The sequence below is a fragment of the Silene latifolia genome, chromosome 5 (assembly GCF_048544455.1).
Source record: "Silene latifolia isolate original U9 population chromosome 5, ASM4854445v1, whole genome shotgun sequence".
Lineage (NCBI taxonomy): Eukaryota > Viridiplantae > Streptophyta > Magnoliopsida > Caryophyllales > Caryophyllaceae > Silene > Silene latifolia.
The window spans coordinates 33,352,371-33,367,350 of record NC_133530.1 but is presented as its reverse complement, the minus strand read 5'-3'; the positions used below and the strand labels follow the sequence as shown (position 1 = coordinate 33,367,350).

The 14,980-nt window shown below is 33.3% G+C and overlaps 1 protein-coding gene across 1 annotated transcript; it reads left to right on the top strand.

The window, feature by feature from the left end:
* Positions 1–6,633: 6,633 nt before the first annotated feature.
* Positions 6,634–14,842, top strand: LOC141657211 (uncharacterized). Its single transcript, XM_074464367.1, has 11 exons — positions 6,634–6,879; positions 8,119–8,534; positions 8,619–8,714; positions 9,764–9,852; positions 9,961–10,089; positions 12,190–12,310; positions 12,686–12,776; positions 12,857–12,966; positions 13,509–13,660; positions 13,887–13,983; positions 14,370–14,842. Exons 2-11 carry the CDS (start codon positions 8,235–8,237, stop codon positions 14,670–14,672), a joined length of 1,488 nt encoding a protein of 495 aa, XP_074320468.1. The 5' UTR covers positions 6,634–6,879; positions 8,119–8,234; the 3' UTR covers positions 14,673–14,842.
* The last annotated feature ends 138 nt before the right edge of the window (positions 14,843–14,980 follow it).

Here is a 14,980-nt window from a genome sequence, read left to right as displayed (position 1 = left end):
TTTAAATAAATAAAATATTTCCTTGAGTCGATTGGTTATTTAATTGTTCATACTTTTTCTCATTGTTATCACTCTTACTTTCACTACATTCGTAGTTACTTTCACTGCTCCCGCTATTAATACCGTTAATTTTATTAATCTCGTTGCTGCTACTATTACTTTTACTACATTTAATTTAATGTATAATTCTATGATGATACTAATTAATTCTATAAGTGGGGCATGCTAATTTTAAGGAAAATCATTATATTCTTGTGTTTTCTAAATTTAATTACTTTAATTTAAATGTAATTTCCATAAATATTCTTCATCAAGGCATCTTTATATTATACTTTTAACCAAAACTATATAATATTTACATTGAAGTCCCTTTATCAGGTCTATCACATGGTGCTATCGATTTAAAACTATATAGTATAATTAATTTGTATAGATTTCTTTAATTACATTGAAGTCCCTTGATTTCTGGAATTAATATATAGTATTGATTGATTGCCCATTTTGGGGGTTTAGAGGGATGATTTGAGGGTTTGTGGTCTAGTTAAATAGTCTTGTAATTAGCCCAATTATGTAGAAGGGCTTTTTTTGGGATTGTCATACCATTGTTATAGTAGACCTGGTTAACGGGTTAATCGGGTTGAGTTGAATTGAGTCTCTTTGAGTCGGTTATTTTTAGGTTAACAGAGTTTTAGTTGGGTTAATTCGCGTTCATGTCATTTTGGGTCTCTTTATTATTATCAAGATATTTAGAAACAATGGTGAATTTTCAATAGTAAACATTCGGGTTGGGTCAAGTTCAGGTGTCGGATTAGGTCAAGTTCAGGTATAATTGTTAGAAAGGTAATGGCCCTCTGAGTATGGGTGTTAGAGGCGATTCTACGATATCGTAAATGGGTGTTATGATGTAGGAAATCACTCTTGAAGGGCTTTTTTGGGATTGTCATGCCATTGTTATAGTAGACCTGGTCAACGAGTTAATCGGGTTGAGTTGGATTGAGTTTGTTTGAGTCGGTTATTCTTGGGTTAACAGAGTTTGAGTTGGGTTAATTCGCGCTCATGTCATTCTCGGGTCATGTATTATTATTATGGTGTTATTATCAAGATATTTAGAAACAACAGTCAATTTTCAATAGTAAACATTCGGGTTGGGTCAAGTTCAAATGTCGGATCAGGTCAAGTTCGTCAGATATAATTGTTAGAAAGGTAATGGCCTCGTGAGTATGGGTGTTAGAGGCGATTCTAGGATATTGTAAATGGGGGTACGTAACTTTTTATTGTACCATTGTTAGCAAGGTGGTATGTATGGGCGTTAGAGACATCCTAGGACATCTTAAATGAGAGTGCAAAATTTTGAAGTACAGAGTGTTGTGAAATAAACTGATCGAAGTAAACCGGTCTTTAGAAGTTTGAAGCAATTAGCTAGAAAACCGATCTACTGTGAGAAGAGTAAGGGAAAGGTCCTTCCGGTCCGCTATCCACCCTAGATTACAACTAACTTAACTTTCGTCCTCATTAGGGTAGTCTCTTTGTTCATAACAGTCCTGTTCATTCCAATCTTGACCCAAGAATGAATTTAACAGATTAAGGGGTTTAGAAGCGTGTACTCAACTAAACTTATTACAAATAATATTGCTATAAGCCGTTCTCACAACTAATCGTCTAGCCTATTCACAACATCATCAATTCTCTACCATGACTCCCCTAATCCTAACATAAGAGGGTTTAGCTACTCATGCTATCGATATTAATAACAAGAACAACAATAAGCATGCTAAAGGGAGACATAATAAAGAAACGATAAAGATGAAACATAAACAATTGAACAAGGATAATAAGCAAGAGAACAATGATTAAGAACAAGCAAAGAATTAAATTAAGATTAAAGAGAGAGGAAATATTACAAAGTTCAAATCCCAGGAATAGAGAGGTGCAAGAATTCCAACAAGTAATTAAGAGAGTAATTGAGTGTAGAGTAATATGATAAGATGTGTTTAAGATGTTTTTTAACCTAATGACGACTTCCTTTATATAGGGAAGCGTTTATTAACATAAATAAACCTAACACGGAATAGAAATCCCAAGTAAATAAGCTAGTCACTCGATCGAGGCATTTCATTCCTCTCGATCGAGTGATTCTTCAGCAATTCTCCTCGATCGAGTAAATAGGGCTCTCAATCGAACACCTCCAATATAGCTCACTTCGATCGAGTACAACAAGGACTCGATCGAACACTTTCAACTGCCAAATCTACTCGATCGAGTACAAAAGCTCTCGATCGAGCAAATAACCACTGAAAACAGCTTGGACTCGTTTGGTTAGCTTCTAAGGACCTCCTTCACGTTTCCTGAGGTACGACATTTTGTTCTAAATCTTCATCTCCTCAAAATGTATGCTAAGAGGAATGAATAAGGCACGATTCTACTACTTTAAGGTCCATTCCTGCAAATGAGACAAAACGAACCAAAGTAGCCAATTCGGGGCATTTTGCAATACAAAGCAATGAAAATGATACAGAAATGTGTGCAATAAAAGGCTAAAAAGACAATATAAATTGCACGTATCAATAACTATATAAATATTGATTTGAACTTAAGGTTGACTAAAAGAAAGCATAACATAATCTTAATAATTTGTTCTTATTTAAATCCATTTTTAAAAGAATAGTGTAGAACACGAATTCAATTCACGATTCAATATGTTATTTTAACCTAATAGAAACGACTCCTAAACAAGTACGGAGTACAAATAGATGGTAAACTACACTAAATAGAGTACAGAAAATTCATGTGGTACCTCTAAGGTTTGATTTACTTTGCACAAAATACCCACTTATTTGAACTGAAAACTTAAAGAGATCATTACTTGTGTTAACGAGCTCAACAAGTGACTTTTTTTTCAATTCGATCACCTGTTTTAGAACTACGATTTTAAAAGAGAGTTTGTCTAGTTTGGAACTTGTAACCAAGAGATATGATCACTCAAAGTTTGTTCGGCAGAAAAAACTTTGACGTATAAAACTCATAACCATAGAATCCAAATACGACATTTTAAAAAAATAAATAAATTAGTTCTCGGAAAGATGATTGATTTGAAAACAATCGTCACTTTCTTATCCGTAAACACGAGTTATAACTTTTAAAATATTCCGATTTAAAAAATTAGATATTTTGTAGTACAAAACTAGTTTTGGAGCCCGTGAAAATCACGGGATCATTAATAATTGACTGTGTTTAAGTATTTATTTAAGTAACTTACATGGAGTAGTCCCCCTCTCTCAATCATTTGTTTAATTTTAGTTAAAAAACCACTCACAAACAATTAAAAAAGAAAGTTAAATAAATGAACACGACTGAGGGAGTGGTATTTTAAAATAAAAGTTTAATACACTCCAAATTTTATTACTTCACTTATAGTAAGTACACATACATATATAGAGTTTAAATAATACTCCCGTCAAAATCCTAAAACTCGTACAAAATGGATAATTATACTAGTCTCGTAAAAATATTTCTTATTGGGTATGCAAGCTAATTACTCAAATTTCCACATCCATGTTAGGATCGCATTAACATATACATACCTCATACAATAACATCATTAATTAAATTATCAATTTAATTAATTGAATTGGCATCTCCATTTAAGACTATTAAATATAAATACATGAACAAAAAAAAAGGAAAAAGAAGACACAAAATTCCAATAAAATACTCTAAATTACAGAGAGAACAAAAAAAAAAATGACTTTTGTAAGGACGGGTAATGTTGGTTTAGACAACCTGGTATCAAATAAGACAATATGAATTGGTATTTGGATGAATTTTATAGAAAGAAAATCAATGATTCTCAATTTTCTCTTTTGAGTGGCTAATGATTCTTCAATTGCCTCTTTAATTAACGGCTCTTCAATTGCCTCTTTAATTAATGATTCTTCAATTGTCTCTTTATTATTTGACTATTGCTTTGGTCGGCTTAAAGATTATAGAATATGAATGGTTTTATTGTCATTCTGGTGCATTTTAAAGTACTCGGCCCTATGTTTATCTTGCAAGAAATGGTCGTGAACTTTTATATGAGTAACTTTAACAATTATTCCAAATAATTCAAAAGAAAGGCTACATATATTTAAAATATCACATTTTGTGTTTTAATAATATACTCCGTAGTATATATAAGATTAGATTTGAGATGAAAAGTAAGAGAGACAAGTAAGGATCAAAACTTTATAGGTGAACTTTAATAATTATTATTAGTAGTATAAGATGATTGAACAAAACTAATTACACATTTCTCGGAATCACGTAATAAATAAAAATTTATGCATATACGATTCCAAACATAACTTCTTCATATTAGGTCATTCATCAAAAATTATAATCAAAACAATACTATTATACTTCATACGAAATATTAGCCTTTCCTAATTCATGAGAAAATAAAATATAAAAAAATCATTCAAAAAAAAAATATTTATCCTAAAAATATAGGGAATTACAGAATACTATATTTGATGGAAAGCAAAAAAAAAATGATTTACAGGTTTGAAAGCATTGGAATTGGAACAATGAATTGGAGAATAAGAATCGATTTCTAACTAATTACTAATCATGCATAATATTTATTATGCATATTATAGCACTATGATAAAATCAAATTGACATATGTGCATCATACTTTAACAGTTTGGCTAAGCAATTTGATTTGTAACCTGTTTGACAAAATAAAAATAGAACATAGGTGTTACAAAGGAGACTAAGGTGTAAGAAAGAGTGAAAGACATAATGCAACAACATGTCAACAACTTATTAAAGATTTTTCCTACCATTCGATATTTCAAATACACCATTGTAGCAAAAAAAAAACCGACAAAAATGAAAGAGTCATCCAAACCAAGTAAAAATCTGTAAAGAAGATCCATGGCCATTATTTCCAATCTCGTGCATTGTTATTGATATGTGAGTATGTCATCCTCCTATAATATTAATACAAACACACACAAAAAATAACTAATAAATTTCTAATTAATTCAAAACATAATAAAAATAAAAAATAAAACAATTAATTTAGTTCTCTATGTATACTTTACCTACCAATTTTTTGAATAAAGCTGAAAATTCATTCTCCTACAATATAATATAAACAGAAAAAAAATAACTAATAAGATTCTAATTAATTCAAAACTTAATAAAAATAAAAACCAAAATAATTACTTATCTACAATAGATGGGTAGGATTACAATTCCAAAAAAAAAGCAAAATAATTAATTTAGTTCTTTAGCTATAGCTTACCTACCAATTTTTTGAATAAAGTTGGAAATTCATTCTCCTACAATATTAATACAAACACAAAAAAATAATAACAAATTAACACAAAACATAAGAAAAATAAAAAACAAAACAATTAATATACTTTTTTATGTATACGTTAGGTGCTACTTTTTTAAATAAAATTGAAATTTATGGTGAATATAATAGTTATATATGTAAAAAATTCTATTACTAATTTTCTCAAAAATTTATGAATGAAAGAAAAATAAAAAATATGGTACATAAATACAGAGTATATATAGTAATAATGAAAGGAAAGTTAAAAGATCATTTCATTAAATAAAAGAAATAATGATTAAATAAATAACAAAAATAAATAACAAAAATTATGAGAGAAGATCAATGGTTTACAATTTTTTTTTTTGTGTGTTTATACCTTATATTTTGTTAATTTTCTTAAATTGGTAATCCATGTCACTTTTTTTTGCCATGTCACATTAAAAGTTGTCACGCCACAATTAAACATGACATGTCACAGTTTTTAGGTTAGGCTTTTAATAAGATTTTATAGATTATGGGTGTTCAGTAATATAAGGAGTTTTAATAAAATATTATATTACAAAAATTAATTAAATAGGAAAAAACTTTTAATTAATTTGGTGTGTGTTAAGTATTATGAAGAGTTTTAATCAATTTATTACCATGTTTAATTAAGAAAAATTAAATAGGAAAATATTAATATTGGTGGGTGTTCAGTAATATGAAGATGTTTAATTAATTTATTAACAAGTTTTATTACAAAAGTTCTAAAAAAACGAATTAAATAGGAAAATGTTAATAATGGTGAGTGTTTAGTAATATGAAGAGGTTTAATTAATTCCTTAACATGATTTATTACAAAAATTTCAATTTTAATTATAAATTATGAACTTTATTAACATGTTTTATTATAAAAATTTCAATTAAAATGTCAATATTAATTATAAATTATGAAATTTGATGTAATTTTTGAAGGGTTATATAAATTTTGGAAGACAATATATTTAATATACAAAACTAATTTAAGAATAATGATAATATCCTTTCATATTATAGATATATAAGTGAATTAAATTAATTTATAGATAAATGATTTAAATTAATGTCATGTAATAATAAATTAATAACCCATGTCACATTAATAATATGCAACATCAGATTTAAATATGCCACGTCACATTAAATTTTAATCTAATTGGCTTTTTGGATTCTGCTTGACTTTGTCTAGGTAACATTTATTTGTCATTTTAGGATAGCTTTTTATTATATTTTATAGATACTACTCCGTATCAAATATAAGGTATACGTACCGCGTAAATTTCCGAATAGCATATGGACAGCTAATTGAGGTAATTGTGCGAATCGGTTTGATCTTCCGATTCGGAGAACAACTCCACACTACTAGTAAAAATGTCCAAAATTACAAAAGAAGTTACAAACAAAATCCCTTGACTGTAGACCTGGCAAATCGCACGCACTCCCAACACAAGTGCGATCAACCTAATTCAAGAACAGCATTTAGAAATCGGTGATTTGGACGACGAATTTCAGGCAACAAGGACCTTATACTTGTATGTGTTGCAATTTCGACTTTGTTTTCATTAGGAAATTCTATGTGTTTGTAATTGAAACTTTGTGCATCGATTGTCCTCATTGTTTGATCATTTTCGAATTTTAGTTTTGGGTTATTGATATTAGCTATTTAGCTTGATGATGATTTAATTAGGGTTTAATCACTGATTTCATGCTTATTTTCGTGGCAATTATTGTGGATCGAATTCTTAAATTTTAGCTTACTATAATGAGTTAATGTCTTTGAGAGAGTGAGTTTTGCATTGATGTCGAATTAGGAGTTTTATCTGTTGGTTTTTACGGGCCGGGGGTTCTGTTGAGTTATTTGGTCGTCGTTGTGGGTGTCATTCTGTGAGTATTGAGCAGGGAGCCGAGATGAGCAGCCAGCCGTGGTCTCATGGATTGTGCTTGGTCCTTGTTCTGTCTTTGTTATGCATGTTTGGTTGTGGTTCACCTGCTGAGTAAGGTTGGTTCATGGACGCAGGGGAGTTGTATCACAATGTAATTCACACTTGGTTCTTTGTTTTCAATTCTCTCTGTGATTGTTGGGTGTGAGGTGGCTCGACTGGTATGGGTGTGCAGATGGCGCGGCGTGGTGCTGGGCTGGTTGAGCAGGCAGCCAAACAATATTGCTGCAGCTGGCAGGCTGCGTGCTGCTGGTCTGGAAGCCTGATGTATGTCCTAGCAGCAGTCTTGGTGGTCGTGGCAAGGGCTGCTGGTGGAAGGGGCAAAATGTTTGTTAATAATGTACATTTTGAGTCCATTAAATAGTACTTCCTCCTATTCCCTTGAAGTGTCCACTTTATTGAATATATGTGAGGAATATTTTAATAAAAGTGGACACTTCCGGTGAATAGGAGGGAGTATTAATTTCTCTTATCTGTGGGTATGGCGGGATTGTGGCTCATTGAGTGTTGTTCGCCTGGTTTTTGATTGTTTTTGTTTCTTTCTTCCATGGTTGCATTGTTCTGTGTAATGCATCGATATATTTATTAATAGATTTTCCTAGGCCGTTGGCTAATGTGCTATGTATTAATGTATGATGATCCGTAAGTTCACATGAATAAGTTTATGGTCGGAGTAATCTCTTATGTTACTTGACTTATCTCCTTGTCAGCTGATATTTTCCTCAATAATAATATGACGTATGTGGCATTAAATCTTATTGTTGGATGATAAAGTTTTAGGGGTGCGTCGGAATTTTTCCAATACTAATTTTTCTTATTGGCATAAACTAGTGAGCGGTTAATTTAAAAGAGCCGCAGAAGAGTAAGGCGCTGAAATCTGAACAATTTATTATTGGAAGAGAAATCAGAACTGCTTACTAACAGTAGAAAAATAAAAGAAGAAAAAAATGGTAAAAGGGGTGGTGGGAGAAGAAGAGCGGCTTTCATTGGCGGAGCAAAGGCTCTCTACATCGGGTGAACCGGCGGAGGTGGGTTTGTTGATCGGCAAATTGAGCCGAGAATCGGACCGAGGTTATATCTTCGACTTGGCTCCCACTCCATCAAACGAAACTGGACAACGCACTTGTTTTCTCGTTAACAAGGATGATTCGAACAACAAGAAGAAAAAGAACACCAATCCTAGTAATTCTTCGCCTTCTTCTTCTTTGGTCATTGATATGGATTGGGTCGCTGAGCATGCTCGTGAGGTTATGTCACCCCGCTTTTCCTCTTTATATATTTAACTTTAATCATGGAATGGTGATTTGAGTCGGATTGATTGATATTTTTAGGTTTCAAGAATGATGGTGGGTGGCATTACTGTGGTAGGCGTCTATTTGTGGGCCCCTGAAGCTGCCTTCAAAAATTCCACATTGCTTCTTTCCCAGGTTCTCTTCTTTCTGCAATTTTTTTTGGTTTGAAGAGATCCCGTAGGGGCAATTTTGTCGTATTCTGGTTTTGAGCCCAGTTTATGATTACTATCAATGACTTTTAAAACTGGTAAGCGCGAATGTGGCTGAGTTACCCGAGTTCTAGTTGCATCACCTTTGCGTTTGTGCTTATCTTCATCACCTTATGATCAGTCGAGGTCTAATGTAAAGAAATAAACCTCCACTTTAATTGATTAAATGAATCAATGTACGTAATTACAACATACTTCGTACACAATATTTTTAGTACTTGTAACTCCCTGGTAGTTACTTTAAAATTATGTCCCCATAATTGTACAATATTCTACAACTTATTTACCCCTGACTAGAAATTGTCTCCTTGTAGGAGCTACTCCTAGTGGATAAGCGTGTTATTTGTTAGCAAAACTATCATCCTTATTAGTTAATTAGCTCTTAAAGAAAGAATAGGAAGCCCGGAGCCCCGGACACGCTCCGGGCACTAATCCTAGTAGCTCTCAACTAGAAGACTATCAGGTGAATTCCTCCTTGTGAAACATGAAACCCATCTGAACCTCCTTTGATAAACAAGAAGAATTCCATTCTTGTGCCAGCCATAGTATTTCTGTACCATACTTCCATAATACCTTTCAATCTTAATACTACAGATGTTCTCAGTGTATCTGTTTACCTCATTTGTATTTTTGCTAACTTTGTCCTTCGTAAATTCATTATAAACTCAAAAAGAGAAAAATTATAATGCCTAAGCTTTGAGGTTATGTATTTTCTTGCACGCTACTGTTTAAGAAAACCATATATGCTATCACTATAGCTGCAGCGGGTTTTCCCTCTCCTTATGACCACTCTTTCATGTTTGTGTTGTGCTATTAATTCTCCCAATTGTTCTTTGTTTACAAATACTATATTCATAAACGTGAATCTTCAAAATGTCGCTGTATTTGAGGACTGTAATTTTTTTTAACTCTCCCTAACCTTTATTTTTCTTTTCTGACTTATGAAGTTAATACTGACTAGATATTTGCCTGTAGACTGTTAAGGGAGTAGCAGATGCTGCTCCTCGACCTAAAAATGGTTCAGATGAGATGTTGCTTCTTCACATAAGCTATAGCCCCAGAAGGTAACCTATATATTTGTATGTATGTGCCATATACATCACTTTTGTCAACTTGTTTAGTTCTGTAATAGTGTAATCTATTCTGAATGATTTTATCGTCTTTTGAGCTAGGTGGACATGTAGAAGTTGCTCACTGTCTTCAAATATAACATCAAGCAGCCTTCGACCTTGTGATTTCAAAATGGGAAGGGTCTTGAATTCACTCCAAGCTTTTAGGTGTATTTACAAATTAGATATGAGGTACAGTGTCCTAAAATTGGCATTTCATCACCAATATAAGTCGTTTATTTTTGTTTCTATTTTGGCTATATAAGTCTATCTTTGCCAGTATGCTTTACAAGTACAAGAGTTTGAGATTACATTTCAAGCAGTAGTTTCCTCATTTTGAGAAGTGTAAATTTTAGCTTAACTTTTACATGGACACAGCACACTAGGATACTTTGCTTTTAAACTTTTTAGAAAGTGTTGTTATACGTTGAAAGCTAACTCTGGTTCTTACATAAGTTTGAAAAAGCATGCTTGAGGCACTACTTGAAATGCTTTGGCATGTCTTAAGTGCACCTTGTATATAAGGCAATTAGCGAGGTACAGTACTATGCAATTTCCATTTTTTTCCCCTTCTGTTCCTTTATTTTATTCTTCTCTTTGCAACATTATCCCTACTTTTTACTCATTTACATGTTACGCTCTTAAAATTCAAAATAATTATTGGGTTTATGCCTCAAAATTTCTTTCTAAAAAACACGAATTTATTTACATAAACATTGTGTCTCGTTTCTATGAGGTGCACGCCTTCGCCTCGTTGCCACAGATTCTTGTTGCTGCAGTGCGCTTCACTCCTTTTAAAACGAAGATTATTATGTGCCACAGACCACAGAAACCTCTTAAGATTGATTATATCAAAATTTGATTATTTTCTGTATGTTATTCACCACTGCTCTGCCCTGCTCTTTGCTTTTGTGGTCTTCAGTCATAAAGGGCTGTGATTTCTTAAAAAGTCCGTAAAACAGTATCTATAGTTTAGTGTGTAGAGTCCAGGGTTATTTGTTGTTTCTTTTTCCCTAAATAACCTTGGTCTTGAGGAAGGTCATTGTGAACCACCTTTATTTCTATCTAGTGCCATGCCTAAACTTCTCTTTAGATTGGTTGGTTCCTTCGATATGCTGAAATAAAATTAATAAAAAGTGGACTTGTGCTGTGTATTATACACACGTGAAATATGATACAAGCATTTATCCTGGTCTGTTACATGTTTGTGATACATATCTAGGTTTTACATTTGTATTGGAGAAGGTTAATGACATACATGTGTAAAGAAAATTCCCTGAGTGTATACATGTACCTATATGGGCTATACCTCTAGATTATTCTAAAATAAATTCATTTTTATGGGTATCCTGTGTAAAAGGGATTCTGAGTTAGTGTTGTGGTTGAGAGATGTAGCCACTACTCCACCTAAGACCCCCTTTTGTGAGAGAGTACTTGATTCTTGGGTTGGTATTTGTTGTGAATGAGGGATGTCAAGTTCTCTTTATACCGGTACTAGTGAGACTTTATCTATTGTGGGGTTATGTTGTGGTGTAGGTTTACGCAGCACAATCAAAATTGTTCTCATGATTTTTCTTTTTCTTTTGTGAGCATTATTTTCCCACCACTTCCATTGGCACCCATAATTTAACTTCAGAATGTTCACTTTTAAGGTTTTTCCGGACCCTTAAGTTTTACTTCGGTTTTCAAAATCGTTTTAATCTTTATTCTCGATTTAAATTCTAAGTTTTTATAAAAGAAATTCGGATTTTGATTTTAAAACCTATAAGTTTACCTGGCTTTTGTATTATGTTTCACTCCCCTTTTGTTTTTCACTTTTTGTTTTTTATTTTTTCGCATTGAGGTGTGCGTTCACCCATGGATGGTTCCAAAGGATGTTTCATGTCAGCCGACCCCAAATTATTTTGGGATTAAGGCTCTGATGTTGTTGTTGTATGACTATATTCTAGATGTTATTTTTGTAAATAATGTGATTTATATCTTTCATTTTATGACGTCATAATAAATGCACGAAATTGGTAATTGACGATTTAAGTACTGTTAAAATTAAGACCCTTTGATTTGATTTCACAATGAGACAAAGTTAGGGGGGGTCGCTTACCACTTTCTCGCATATTACTGTTATGTAGGTTTTTCCATTGGAAAAAGAATTTTTAATACTCATTTTTACCGTACTAGGTCTTGTTACTATGATCTTTTAATGTTGTTTTAGTCTATAAGCTTTAAAGTTTGGGTGTTTTAGGTTCTACAATGTTTATTGGTATCTTGACTGTTGTGTATATGATTTACTAGGTTGCCAGTTTTTTCTGAAGATTTTTCAGGCACTAGGACAGTGAACGATATCTTACGAGATACCATCTCGATTCATGCAAAGGAGCTAAAAGATGCAATAGCAATGGTTGATGGAGATCTGGTAGGAGGCTCTCGAATACATTTAAGTGACATCAATGTTGTCGATGTCTGATTATTGACGTTTTTAAAATATAGTCAGACCATGGTACAAAATTGCCCGAAATGTTACATAACTTCCATATATAAGGAGATTCTGCCATTACAATATTACTAGTTGTATTTGTATAACACCCTGTAGTGAAAATTTCTGGAAAAAACTTCCATTATTATGTGTAGGTGTGACGCCACCACAGTATTGTTGTTGTAGCTCTTTTATAAGCTTGCCACGTGGCTGGCACGTGCCATGTTCATGTATTTGATGCTTCCTTTTTCTAAAAGTTTGACGTTTGTGAAGTGTGATAACTGATAAGTTCCTCATTATTCTGTGTATTTATAGGTTACTGTAACTGAAGATCTGCCTTGTACATCTGATAAATTGCACGAAGTTGAGCTGCTGGTACCATTTATGAAACATGGCTCTCTGGAAGGTGGTCTTATTATCCTCATCTGCACATTAATTATTATTTCCTGCATAACTCTTACACGTTCCCCTTTTTTGCATGCGAAGCTAGCAACCGAAAGGAAGTTGTTGGTGTTCTAGTCTTCTGTGGCACCGTTTGTTCGTACTCATATTTGAGCCCAAAAGAACCAGTTTCACAAGTTGTGGCTGATATAAAGGTATTCCAAATTACTTGTGTAACTAAATTGTCACTTATGGTGCTGTCTGTTTCATTCTCCGTGTTTAGTGACACCATCCGGCGACCACAGATGTCCTTATACCTTGATTCAGAAAGAAGTTTATGCCATGTCATAGTGTACCTGGAGTTTTTCTATCTGGGATACCTCTAAGTCAAAGCCTCTGGATGGTTATTTGTGCAGCACCCTAGAATTTTGCCTCTAGATTCATGTTGAAAGTTTAAAGCTATTTTTTATACAAAAATTATGCACTATAAGTTTGTATGGAGTATATAACAAAAACTAGGTAGAAAAAGAAAAAAGAATAAAAAACCTTTTTTTTTGATGTCATCCTATGTCCATAATCTAGATCTGCCAATGAATGTCGTAAGTGGTCCCGTGATTTGATGTTAGACCAGAAATCACCTGGCTGGTGAAGAAAGACAGATAGAAGAGAAAAGTACCAGTTGTCTGCCTGATAACTTTGCAAGCACTTGTCCTACCTTAGCATGTCTGGCTATAACAATGTTGTCTTTGTTTTGTAGGAAGATATTACCAGGAGCTTGAGAACTAGATTGGATATAATAGCTGAAGAGGCTGAGAGGGAAATGCCAGCAGCTTGTAGAGATGAATCTGAAACAAATAGTGAAATGCCCGATGGAAAATCTGTCTACCAGATGATCTTAAAACCTTTGAGGTATAATCATCTTTACATGACAGGTTATCACTTCCTTTATTTTGGATGGTCTTATAACTGTGCCGCCTAATACCAAGTCCTGGAATCCGATGATTTTGTACTCCTTTTTTTTTTTTTTTTTGCATTTGTCTGATAATCGTGAATCCGTGAGAAGTACTGATATTTTAGAAGATCAGCTTATTATTTCTCAGTTTTCTTACTGCTTGTCTGATATTGACGATTGCAGAAAGGAAATTGTTCTGCCATTTCCTCGGAGAGTCTTCATTCCGTGGCTTACTGGCTCATTTGTTTGTGACTATCTACTACCAAGTGAAACATTTGAGGTTTGGCATCCATTTAATTGACACAAAATTATCTTTTCAGTCATTTGCATGGCTTGGAACTTAAATTTATATTCCTTCGTCCAAGTATTCAATTGATGAGTCACCCATTAAAAAACCTCAAACTTGAAGAGGAAATTAATGTGTAGGATGTTCTACAAGAGGGAAGTGGACATACTCTTTTGGACTACGCATGTTGTTGACGTGATATAGTGGACTGTTGGAGTGTGTCAGAGAGTGAATCTGAGTCTTAGTCTTTTCTTAGTCTTTTGTTTAGGTCTACGTTATTAACATTTCTGGTGCAAGGCTTTACAGTGTACACACGTATTTTTGACGGTGTTGTACATTTGATCACTCTTTGTTTACCTTTAACAAATTCTTTGTTTCAGGCTGTTAGAGATCACTTTGTGGAGTTGCTGTCCATTGATACTCCCACAGATGATTCTTTTATGGAACCAGAAAAGGAACTTCCAAATCTGACTGCTAGATCCTTTTGGGATGCGACAACGCCTTTGTATCGAGCGTCTGATGATGCCGTTAACAAAAGGAAGAGCAGAGTTGAGGCTGTAAAGGGTGATGCCAACAATTCAGTAACTTCTGGGAACATTAAAGGCATATTTGCTGCTTTTATTCTGCTAATTGCAGTTATAATTGGCTCACTGCTTTTTGCAAGAAATTCTAGTGAACTATGACACGCTCTAAATGCTTGCTGTTTTTTTGGTTTGATATGGCCCTAATTGCCATTATACTAGATAGACAAGTGTAAGATTGCTCTAGACATCACTTTGAAGGTCGTGATTTACAAACGTTTACTAAGACGACATTTACCAGCAATGCGATGCACCTCAAGTAGTTTTTTTTTGAAGAGTTGGTCTTACATATGAATCCAATTTGTCATTTAACATATGAATCCAATTTGATGCTCAAATCTATATGTTCACGCAATTCGCGCATGTTTTGTCCCTTACCCCAAGCATCGGATAACTGCACTCACTCGAAC